Source organism: Salminus brasiliensis, chromosome 4, assembly GCF_030463535.1.
Source record: "Salminus brasiliensis chromosome 4, fSalBra1.hap2, whole genome shotgun sequence".
NCBI lineage: Eukaryota > Metazoa > Chordata > Actinopteri > Characiformes > Bryconidae > Salminus > Salminus brasiliensis.
The window spans coordinates 38,724,995-38,737,861 of NC_132881.1; the positions used below are offsets into that span (position 1 = coordinate 38,724,995).

The 12,867-nt window shown below is 41.3% G+C and overlaps 1 protein-coding gene across 3 annotated transcripts in view; it reads right to left on the minus strand.

Annotated features, from left to right (window-relative positions):
- Positions 1 to 12,867, minus strand: part of psda (pleckstrin and Sec7 domain containing a) — a 60,589-nt gene that overhangs the window by 23,366 nt on the left and 24,356 nt on the right. For 2 of the 3 annotated variants that reach the window (XM_072678343.1, XM_072678342.1), the window contains exons 6-10: positions 4,701 to 4,883; positions 4,443 to 4,523; positions 3,029 to 3,141; positions 1,823 to 1,881; positions 1,560 to 1,649 (exon numbers count right to left, since the gene is read on the minus strand). In XM_072678343.1, the coding sequence (XP_072534444.1) occupies positions 1,560 to 1,649; positions 1,823 to 1,881; positions 3,029 to 3,141; positions 4,443 to 4,523; positions 4,701 to 4,883 (526 nt within the window). Of the gene's footprint in view, positions 1 to 1,559; positions 1,650 to 1,822; positions 1,882 to 3,028; positions 3,142 to 4,442; positions 4,524 to 4,700; positions 4,884 to 12,337; positions 12,625 to 12,867 lie in introns of those variants that run through there. The other variant, XM_072678344.1, reaches the window with a different exon arrangement.

Genomic DNA, 12,867 nt, shown 5'->3' on the forward strand with positions numbered 1-12,867 from the left:
TAGCTAAGGTGGGAATCACCAGACTGAGCAGTTACATCACCCCACTTATCAACACATTCAGTCTTTATTTATTTCTTTATTTTTTTTTACACATACCTACACTGATAGACACATTAACAGCCTGCTATCATCACACTGCTGCTGACCAGGCCTCAGTAATCCAACCAACTACAAAAACAGATTTGATGTGAAGGAGGCGAGAAGAATGACCTGGCCCTTAACACTCTTAAAAATATATATAAAGGTGCTACAAAAGGTTGAATGACGCCATAAAAAACACCTTTGGCTCGATAAAGCACCATGTTTGTTATAGAGATGTGGGAGTGTGAAGAACCTTATAAACCTTTCAAGAACCTTCACTTTTTTTCTCCCAAGATGACAATGCTCTAATCCACAGGGCATGAGGAGTAGGAACATTATGTAAACCTCATTCTTTAACATTCGGTATTGGTACATGTTGCCACTGGACTCCAAATATTACCCGAATTTACACATGTATGACTCCGGTTATGCAGCGTTACACAGTTCTGGAGAGTCTCGTGCAGCTCCACCAAAGTTACACCTGAACCCATCTGAACACGTATGGTAATGTGTTCCTTTCACCTCAGTAGAGTTCCACAAAGATGCCTCACATGGGTTTGATGATCTTTTTGCATTTGTCCAAACATTTATGACATGGTCTGTCATTAATGTTCTGACATGGTCTGATGATTAATCACGGTCACTTTGCCATTTACATTTATGGCATTTAGCTGATGCTCTAATCCAGAGCGACTTACATGGTTACTTTTATTACATACGTGGGCCGATGGAGTGTTAGGAGTCTTGCCCAAGGATTCTTATTGGTGTAGCGCCACATAGTCACCTAGACCGGGAATCGAACCCCAGTCTCCAACGTGGTGTGGTAGCTCAGGGGCAGGTAGTGGTGTTATCTATTGCGCCACACCAACCACCATATACAGTTGCAGTGTGTGTATGTGTGTATGTGTTTATGTGTAGACAGAAGACAAGCATCCAGGCTTTTTTCTGTCCTGTCACCAAAGTGGTGGAACGAGCTTCCCCTGGGTGTCCGAACGGCAGAGTCTCTCGCTGTCTTCAAACGCAGACTGAAGACCTACCTCTTCAGAGAATACTTGGGCGAATAGCAGAGTGGTCACCCTATTGACTTGTGTTTAATAGTGTCTAAACTTAGAGGTATCTTTCAATTTTAGTCTATTCAAACTAGCTGAGGTTTTTCTTAAGTAAATAGCAAAGCACTGTTGTAAGTCGCTCTGGATGAGAGCATCTCCTAAATGCCTTAAATGTAAATGTAAAACGTGCGTATATTGTCACAGTCATGCAAAACCTTGTGTCTCCAAGATGGCAACTTTACAGAAGAAGGAGTAAACTTTCTTAAATAATTTCAAGTAATTTTGGAGTGTTTCTATTGGTTCATTCATCATAGAGAACAACTGTCAGATTCAAATGAAGTCAAAACGTGGAAAACAAAAATTGACATACAAGCTTATTGCTTGAACAGCGACAATATATTTGAACATGAGTGTGGCTTATCTTCACACCTTGAGCAGCTCTTTGGGGAAGTCCTGGCCGTCGTTCAACCCTTCCAGATTGGCTACGAACTGCATACAGGACATCCTCTTCCCCACATTCTGAATAGGACAGAGAGACCAGAGAGGAAGCTTTCATATACTTTCACCTGCAAATCCTGACACATCCTTCAGGGGATATAACTCTGACACACTCAACCCCACACACTCTACACTGTATCTTCTACTTCAGCAAAACGGTCTCATAATAACCTGTGCCTCACTCTGATACTCACATGGCCATGAAGGTCGGTGTTCAACAGCATCAGAGCGCAGGTCAGAGTGTGGACGCTGTCTGCAACACACACAGAGTCAAACACTTCACATAACCAGAGCAAGAGTGCTACCTGGTGGCCCATCATGGTAAAATGAAAAAAGGCCTCAATGGTGGCCTGCCCAGATGTATCATATTTAGAGAGTCCAGAATTTCAGGCATTTTAGGGGTCCTGACTTATTGTAAAAAAGGGTTTATCTGTGCTGGATTTGCTAGAAAACTTTGTATGATATATGATATGATAATATATGATATGGCTAATTAGATGTAATTGGCTGAAGGAAATCCAGCCAATCGTATGTTTTGACAGGTTGGCAAGTAGGTTAGACTATAATAAAATTTATTTCTATACAGTAGAAATAAAGGGTGGATGAAAATGTGCCCTATATGAATTTGTCAAAAGTGTCCCAAATGGAAAACTATTTATTTTGGTTTAGTTGAATAATTAGAGTTCAGTACATGGCTGACATACCAATAACCTCAAACACTGCTGTGATCTCCTTAACATCTTCAAATCAACAATAAGGTAATAAGCCAAAAATAATACACTCAAAATACGCTATATGTCCAAATGTGTTTGTGGACACCCATTTAGCTCCTTTAATTTGCACCCATCGCTGACACAGATGTTCAAATGCACACACACACAGCTTGTCTACTCCCAGTAGAGAAATACTGCCAATAGTATAGGACTTTCTGGAGCAGATAAACTTAAACCTACTGGCACCATGCTGCCTAATGCCAGACATGGGCTATAGGGGTATAAAGCCACCCCAGCATTTTTGGGGGAGAGCTGGTGAGTTGGGGATGAGGTGGGGTGGTGATCATCCAACATTCTGACCTCACTAACACTCGGTCACTGAATGCAATCAAATCCTCCCAGCAATGTTCTAAAATCTAGTAGAAATTCGAAGTCTTTTTTTCATTAATGTTTATAAAAAGCAACAACTGGGCAGGTGTCCCAATACTTTTGTCCATATAGCGTATTACAATATGTTATATTGCTATATAGACTGCCAACATATTCCTGTCTCATCTGTTTCGGACTGGACCACAAAATTTGATTACCCTGTTCAAGTTATTACCCAGTTCTTACTCTCACGTACTCCCTCTGAAACACACACACACACACACACACACACACAGATATAGATATAGAGTGATGTACCTTCATTGGGTATAGCGTTGGGGTTGCACTGCAGGTATCTTCTGGAGAAATGTGACAGCACTCGTTCTCTCTCCTGTGTCTCTCCCATTAGCGCAAACTCTCTCAGGAAAACTCTAAGGAAAAAACACTGAGGATTTTATTGCATCCACTAGACCCAGAAAGAGGTCACGATGTTCAATGATCACCATCTCAACTCATCCCAAAAGTTTCAGATGGAGAACCATTACTCCAGAGAACAAATCAAATGTATGTGTACAGCACTTTTTACAACTGGCGCTGCCAGAAAGCAGCTTTACAGCAATCCATAACACAGCTCCACTGCTTCACCGCTTAAAGGCGGGGTCTTTATACCTTTCCAGCCCTCGCTTAGCAATAGTCATGGTGCCAATGGGTTCATATTTATCTGCTCCAGAGAGTCCTATTCTATTGGCAGTACTTCTCTACAGGGAGTAGACAAGCTGTGTGTGTTTGTGTGCATTTGCACATCTGAATGTATTCATTAGAAAGGGTGTCCACAAACATTCTTAATTGCATTAGTACCAAATTGACAGCATTAGGCACCCCCTTTCATCAATATTTCACTGAATTAAGCCCAATTCTGTATCATCTCACCTATCATTCCTTTATGCTGGTTTGACCGTTTAGTTATTTACTTATTTCTTTCTTTTTTAAAAGCCCAAACTAAAGACCCCACCACCTGCCCCCTTTTCAGGGTCAATAACTGTGACAGGTAAATACAGGTCATTACATGCTATATCTATATCTATCTATATCTATTCTAGTGGTGCAGGGGGACAGCACCAAAGTGCATGGTAACAGTTATTAATTGAAGTTGAGCAGTGTGGACAAGAATTACTTTGGCTTGATTTCATACAGTGGATTTTATGAGTTGTAATATGCGCATTACGGACAATTTTATAATGTATTAACAGGAGGTTTGTATTTTTTATATTTCTTATATTATTCAGAAAGAAGTTAATTATGTGGCCGTTTATGATCCAATCAGGAACATTTCCATTAGTTGTTTAGCAGTGAAATAATACGGGAGGATGACAAGATCCCAAGAACAGTTAAGGTTACTCAGTGGGCCCAGGCCATTCCCTTTACCTGTACTCGAATCATCCATTACTGAATAGTAGCTACTTCATGAGATGAATAACTGAGATTTAGATTAACAGGTTTATGTTAATTTTCCCAGATTATTCCTATAACATAGTTTATCGCTGCATTTTTGGGTTTTTTTGCTGCACTTTTTGACATTTTTGATGCCAGTTGTTTGTGTATTAATTGTATCCTAATTTAAAAAGGAATGTACAAATAAAAATCTCTTTAAACTAAGTATCAAGATATGATGTTTTTGCATGACAGCAACAACACGTTACTGTACTCTAACATTGTGTGTGAGGGCTCTCACCTCAGTGCCTGATCCACAGCCAGCCCAGAGAAATTAAAGTAACTCAGATACTCCTCCGCCACCATCTGGCTGAAATCATTACTGCATGGGCACAGTGAAAACAACAGATCAACAACAAGCAAGACAAAGTGTGTGCAGCTGCCTTTATCAGCACCTATCAACAGCGTTTAGCGGATGAGTGTTCGAAATCAGTGCGTTCAGAAACAACATCTGTGGTAATGTATAACAGACAGAGATGCAGTACTGGGTCATCCTTACTTTTTGCTGAGGTGCCGTGCCACGTCCGACCTTCTGAAGCCGTCCAGGTTGTACAAGCGCTTGGCAAGCCTCTTGGCAGCCTGTAAGTCAGCCTTGTTGCCGTTGGCGATGTCATTAGTTCCCAGAGCCAAGCGCTCCGCCACCTCTTGGTCACATTGCGAGACTGGACCGGATGGACACTCACTGCAGAGAGACACAAAAAACCTTGTCCATCTGTCTGTCCATCTCAAGGAGAATATCTATTTAATACTGTGCGGCTCATATTAGGTTCAATGCAAATTTGCCTTTATATATTTTCTGCATGTTACAACGCTCAGCCCGCATGAGGAACTGGGTATGTGTGTTTGTGTGTTTGCATGTGTGTGCGCCCGTGTGTATAATAATATAATCCAAATATAATACAACACATTAGCCTGATATTAATAAAATGATTAACAATGGTTAATAGACCTACTGACAGGAAATGCTTGGGGTGCCACACACACATACACCCACACACACACACACACATGCCGGTGACTTGTTTAGAGATCCACCAACTCTTGCTTCACCTTTGTTATGTAATGAAACAGTTGACATCATCTTTAAAGAGCAGCTGTAGAGTTTTTTAAACTACCATTAAAGGTCAAGGGAGTTTTAATGAGCTGTGTACTGTAAGCATGACCTGTTTAGGCCTAAACAATCAGACTGGCCAAGAAACAGCTTATTTAACTGCTTCCTTTCCTTGTTATTAGTCATGACTATGAGGAGTGTGGTGAACAATACAGGACTCTAAAGATTTTGCTAAATCTTTTTAACATACTTGAGAAAGAAATACTGAGTGTAGACATCTGTTTACAATAGATAGAATATGTAACATAACTTTGATCCCATTTACACCTATTCACCTCATCGGCCTCAGGATATCAGGATCATATCTGGATAAGGCCAAGCCACATAAAAATGCAGGTGTAAACACACCCACGACTCATTTAAACCAGATCCAAATCTCGTCATTCAAACCACTTCAGGGGATGATCTGAGACACACTTGAGCCACGTTATAGCAGTGTAACCTCACAAATCACACACAACCACAAATCGCCCCAGTACAACTGAAACACCAGTAATAATTGAAGCGCAGTAAGGGAATTTGCACATTCCATCTCCTTTTCACTGACCAGAGACATTTTTGACTACCAGGTGTAAACGCATGTGTCTCAAATCTACAATCCAGATGCATGAAGTAACACGGTGTAAACATGGTCCTTTACAAACAATGCTGTTTAAAACAGGGCAAGTGCAACTATTTCATCTTAAGTGAATGAATACAGACAGACAGAGGAGCTGGTTGTAACAGCTATTAAAAAGCAAGGGCTTGTTCACATCATCCTTTGGAAGGGTCAGATGATGCAGTTTTCACATTTCAAAGCTTTATAAATATTCCTTATAAAGCTTTTATAAGACACATCAAACCTTGTTCTAACAACCAGCAACCATGTGCTCCTCTAACCATGTGGTTCAGCTGGCAATTATGCTGAAAATGAAAATAACTGATGCCCCCAAAACAGGAGTAGGTTATGAGAAGAAATCTTTTGTGCATATTTACCAAAAAATACAGCCACTGACAATTTAAAGAAACATTTTAACCAGCCTGATGCATGTTGGATCTAATTCTTTGGTCGCAGTGAGCAAAGGTATGTCTGGAGAAAAAAGGATGCCACCTTTTATGAAAAAAAAACCTTGTTGGGTCGTGGGGTAGATGCTTTGGGCTTGTGTTCAAATCAATCAAATCAAATCTCTCATCAAATTTGTCACATATATAGTCAAACCACTTTAAAGCAGTGAAATGCATCGATAACTGTTGGGTTGCATGAAACAATAAGATATGATAATAATGACAGTATGTATAAAATCAAAAAGAGCATCAAAAGCAAAAATGTAAACATGCAGATGGTAAGAGTGTAAAGTGCTGCATGCCAGGGCTGCAACAAATGATTCATCCGATCAAATAATTGATTGATAAACAAATAATCAGGTATTTGGATTAAAAATCGGCCAATTACAAATGACTCATCTGTAGCTTTAGAATGTATCTTGAGGTGGTTTTATATATTTGCTAACAAGTAATGAGGACAATAAAGATGAATCTTATGAATAAATAATCCAATATATTTTTCCTGTCAAAATTAATATAATATAAAACGTGATTTAGCTCTCAGTTATGAACTGGCTCTTTTTGTTGAAGGGCGGGACTTTATCCACAAACGGACGCCATGTTGAGCGTTACGAGAACTTCCATTCATATTTCAACCAGTGACCTCTATCTTCAGTTATAACGTCTCTGGGTTGGCTTGTCGATTTCTTGAAGATTTCTCCTTTTTACACTCAGCCCGAGTCAACATGAGACTCCCACACCTCACACTAATATAACTCTACTCTCCACTCACAAACCAGAGTGATGTCACTGTTCATATGTGTTCGTGTTGCCTTCTGGCTCTGTAGCGGCCGTCTCTGCATGCTCCGTTCATGTGACGGACAGCTCCTCAGTCTGCAGATTTTCACTGCAGCTCTGCATCCAGATTGAGAGGGAAATATTCCTGTCAAAAGTAACAGCAGCTGGAGAACTGTATTCCACACTGTTATGGTGAAAGTTTAAGCAATTACTCCACGGTTATGTGCATCCTGAACCGTTCCCATTGGTGTGAGAAACACACAGTCCACCAACTAGTCGACCAAGCTGATCAGTCATTGCGACCCTATGGCATGCAAAATGTGCAAAAGAGTGAAGTGCAACATAAAGCTGTGCAATTTGAGCAGGTTTTTAAAGTGGAAGTTTCACTGGTGGAGGAAAGATTACATTAAAAAACAGCAAATTCTGGACGCAAACCTCACATAGTCTGTAAAAAAAGCTGACTATGAAAAGACAATGACTTCTACAGCAGCAGTGATCCTAAACACACCTCAAAATACAGAATGCACAACTTCAAGAGGCTCAAACTAAAGCTCTTGTAGTCCACTACTCTAAAAGCTCTTGTACTCCTCCGACCTAAACATCCTACATATGATCTGTGATACAGCTGGAATCTGTGATACTTGCCAATACCAGTGCAAATTCTGTGAGTTATACTCACAACACATTAATCAGAAACACTTGAAAGATGAAAGAATGGTACAAAAACAGCCTCCAGGGTGAAGCTTAAGAAATACGTCTGATTGCTGTCAAAGTTTACTGAGGTCATTGCCATAGAAGTTCAGCTTGAACTCATTGAACATTTTGTAGGGATCCCTCTTCCACAGTTATTTACCAGCAGACAGAATACACTGTGTGAGCACAAACGGATATTTTCACCAGTAAAATTCTTTATGACTGGATTGTCAGTCACAGCTTGATAAAATCAAAGCACAAAACGTGAACTAAGACTGAAACGGTATCACCTTACCTTAAAAACACCATCTTCCCTCAAAGGCCTCACTCATTTACCTTCCCAAACACCTTCCTTGCCCTTTACACAACACATGAAGAGGACGCCAATACAGCACCCCTCCTTACTGTCTGGTTTTGGTTCATTCCGGAGGCCCCGGTAGTCACCTCTTCTTGCCTTCCGCAAAGGCAAGGGAGGGAGCAGAGTGTAGGAGAGAGAGAAGGGGTGGGCAGTTTGTTGATCCTTGAAACAATGGCTTTGTGATCCTCTCTCCAAAGCGGACAAAGGAGGAGGAAAAATACAGAGTGCTCTCTGCTGAGGCTTCTAGGGAGTGGAGAGCACGGTGTGAGTAAAGCATTGCCAGACACTCCCCTGCTGTCCAACAGCTTTCTGACAACTGGATGATCTGGAATGGACTGACTGACAATGTAGTCATCGAACAGCACAGCTCAGGGTCAAAGCGGCCTATGGTGCACGCAGACATGACTCTGCTGAACCGATCAGATAGAGCTACAGGTCATATTAGTCTATCTGTAATTTTATCCAGTAAAATCTATTAATCGCTGAAGAAAGACTGAACTAGGTCTGTCGCAATCCTAGAATTTTGGAAAGTCCTAGCATCAAAAGGCTCAATACTAAAAGATACTATAGCAGAACATTGCGAAAGCTGGTTTTCTGAACAATGGACACTAAGCCAAGTATTGGGATAAACTGCAGTGTCAGTGGTGAGTCACCAGTGGAAATTGTTGTTTTGGGCTTAGGCTTAATCTGGGTCTGGGAAACTGGATCCAAATGTTTATTGAACTGAATGTACAAAAAAAGAAAGTAGTAACTGTAGTAACACTGGCTGAGGGGAATCAAGTCCAGTCAGTTGTCTTTGGTTTCAGTAAGACAACAAACGGCCTGTGTTTCCCCTCCCATCAACCAAAGCCTCCTCAGCGAACACATTCCACACTCGTCCCGGTGGACTTCACACACCCTCACTTGCTACCGGTCAAAGTGAAAGTGGAGTTACAGCGCTCCACTACGAGGTCAATAAAACATGAAAACATGAGGAGGGCAATCAGTCAAGAGAGTTGTCTCGAAGACTACCTGGCCACCTTCATAGTTCCTCTCCCCAGTCCCTCCATAGCAGCCTAACATGGTAATGAACCATCAGTGCTCTCCTTCAACTACCCTCCGACACTCCTTGAGCAGATGTCAGTAGAAGCACATGCTTATGTTCCCTCTCTGAGATTGGTAGAGGAGGGGTTCAGCTCAAGAATTCCTAAACTGATAAGATGCTTTACAGGAATGTGTGTGTGTGTGAGAGAGAAGACACACGTGATAAGTGGCAGGGAGAACACACAACCAGAGCAGTGGGCAACCACCTTAGCAACCAGGATGCAACTGCAGTGTTAGGCGCCTTGCTCAGAGGCTCATCAGCCATCAAACAAGCAACCTTCCAGTCCTAAGCCTGGTTTTCTATACTTTAGGCCACTGACTGGGAATCAAATGTAGCCACTAGACCAAGGACACAAGTTAGGAGGATACATACAAAAAATATTAATACAAACATATTCTATAAATATATAATAAATATTATACATATAAATATTATATATAAGATATATATAAGAGTATATGACTGCCCGCCAGTATTGCGCCCTCCCCCGGGGCAATTCCGAGTTGCCGTCCACAGGCCCAAATAAGGACTTCCTACTCGTTTGTGTTAATGTTTGGTTCATTGTGTCGATTGAGGTTGATTTGGTTCATGACTTACACCTGGGATTGGGGGGTATTTAAGAAGCCTCGACACTGCCATTCGGTGCCGAGAATTGTATCGTTTGGAACCTTGAGGTCGCTTGAGAGGTTCCCTGTACGACTAGCGGTGTGTTAAGGTCAGCTTCAGCTCGGCTTCCATGTTCAGGAGCAGGTCACCCTGCCAATCAAGTCATCAGCGAGGCTCGCTCGTACACGGCCAGGATTTACTGGCAACCCACGTCTCAGCTTGCTCAGTAGCTCGTCCCCAGCTCAACCCCCAGTTCCAGGTTCGTTTTTGTTTATCCTCTTGCTTTAATAAATCTGCTTGCTTTGACTCCATCTCTGCAAGTTTTTGGCCTAGCACGCCATGACACCTGCCCATCCTCTATTACCAACTAAACTGAAGTTTACATGGATTAGATTATATAATCTAATTGTTTATGTTGTTAATATTATTATTAATAATAATAATAATAATAATAATAATAATAATAATAATATTATTATTATTAATACATATTATTATTACTTTTACTATTTACACCACCACTTCTATTACTATATTTGCATACCTGAGCATAACAACAGTTTTACGTGGTGTAACCATTTGTTCTTGAAATAATTTATAAGTGGTTTTAATCAGAGGAGGATGGTTTTAATTAGAAGTCTTGGTTCCTCCCATGGTTTCCTCGTCCAGCTCTGAGGATGTTTAAGGGGGTTTTATCTTTTTTACGTTTTATGTTTTGTTGGTCTTTTGTCTTCTTACCAGGTTTCTGTAAAGCTGCTGTGCGAAACATCAGTTATTAAAAAACAACACAAATAAATTAGATTTGACTGAATTTCATCCCTGTGTTTGTAAAACCTGTAGGATCTAAAAGGCCTGGAAAGCAACACCACGGTTTCTCTTTCTCTACCTTTCTTCTACCTTTACACTGCACCAGCCACAGCCAGGTATGCTATTAAACTGATAAAGGACAAATACTACTGCTGATGAAAACCTAGACATCTGCCAGTAAAACAGCTCAAAAGCAACTGTAAATAAAATCAGAATTTGACACAGACGTTTTCTGAAAATCAAGTCTGGCCTTGTTTAGGTGAAGACAGGACTCTCTGTTCTTTGACACAGGGCTGATTCTGGTGTTCATCAGTTTTGTATTAGGTGCTTCAACAGACTGCTCATTGAATATAATTTATATTGTTCTCTCAGAAGAAAAGTACTACTGTAAAATTGTACTACTGTCATTGTAATTACATCAGTGTCTGTATACGTTACACTACTACACTTCAGAAAAAGGTACAGTACTGCTTTGCGGTGTTAAGTTTACATGGCTCCCAATAAATTCTCACATCATTCACAGAAAACGTTTCTCACCATGTTCCTCTGAGAATTACAAACAGATATTCAACACTATCACAAATCTGTAGGTATACTACAAGGAAACAAGAGGGTACTAGGGTTCAACTCTATAATATAAAGCTTATGCTAGGCAAACCAGGGCAGGGAAAATATTAGAGCGGAGGCAAAAAGTTAGTGCTAGGCCAAGTGGAACAATCACTGTGGTGATTATCCAGACTGGAGATACTGCATTGCAGCATGTTGATGCATCTGGACTGGCTTGAAAGGCTAAAAGCTAACCCAGCTGACCATAAAAAAAGGAAAAGACAGCAACACTATCTGGTAAGCCTTTATAATGGTTACAATATAAATGTACCTTTTCTCGCTACAGATCTAAGCTACGCTAGCTGTGCTGTGCTTTGCGGCTGAGTGTCATTTACAGAAATTAAAAAGTAGGGCTTTTCTTTATTGTATTAGCCACCATTAAAGGAAAAACTGTGTTTCATTCTGGGTTGTAAATAGGCTTGTAGAACTGCATCTGAGCTATGTACATACACACACACATATATACATGCACATACACACACAGACATACACCGATACACACACACACACAGGGGCAGTGGTGGCTCAGCAGTAAGAACACTGGGCAATTGATGAAAGGGTGAGGGTTCGATACCCGGATTCAGCAAGCTTCCACTATTAGACCTTTGTGCAAGGCCTTTCCCCCCCATAGGACGCTGCAGCAACGGCTGCCCACCGCTCCGAGTATGATGCATGATCACTAGTGTGAGTGTGTTTATTGCACGAATGGGCTAAAGGTGGAGGCCAAATTCCCTCTGTGTCCAACACAAATGGTAAATATATTTGTCTTGTAATGAACACTTCATTGGATAATGAGTACAAATACATCTTGACAAGTGTGAATATTTTTGAGCTTCTCCTTATTTAAGTATGTGACGTAAACGGTTTCCATCTGTCCAAAAAAAAAACTTCATTAGAGTCACTCCTGGTGTAGCATTTAACTGTACAATGACAGCAACTGAACTGCAGCCAGCGTCAGGCCAACCAATACCAAACACTGCAAAGTACTTAATAAACTGAAGATATGATCCAACCATAAGCTTCCTTATCCAACTCAGAATCTCTACTCACCGGTAAATGGTAAGCTGAGGAGCGTACAGGTAATGACTGTCCAATGACCCGCCCCCCCAGCAAAGCCCATAGCGAGCCATGTCATTAAAGCCCCGCCTTCGCCTTGTTGTTGACCCGGCCAGTCCCGAGCTGCTCTCTCGCCCTCTCTGCAAACTTTTACAAGTTCTTTTTCTGGATTAGTCCTCACAGCCTGGCAGCTGCTGCTCATCTGTCCTGTTTGTCTTTCCTCTTTGTCCTTCCCTCTGTCAGTGTCTCTCTCTCTCTCTCTCTCTCTGACTAGCTCCCCAGCGGCTGCTTTCTGCCGTCCAGTTTGCTTGCCTTTGAGTGTGTGTGTGTGTATGTGTATATGTGTGTCCGCCTCGCCAGCTGGGCTATTTTCTGCAGCTAGATATGTATTTCCTTTCCTAACAGCTCACCCCCTTTTCCCTCCTTCTCTTCCTCTCTTTGTTATGGCGCCGTTTTCCTTCCCTTTACTTACAGCCTTCCCCAGCCTCTTTATCAGCACCTTCTCTAAATAATCAGACTCTTAT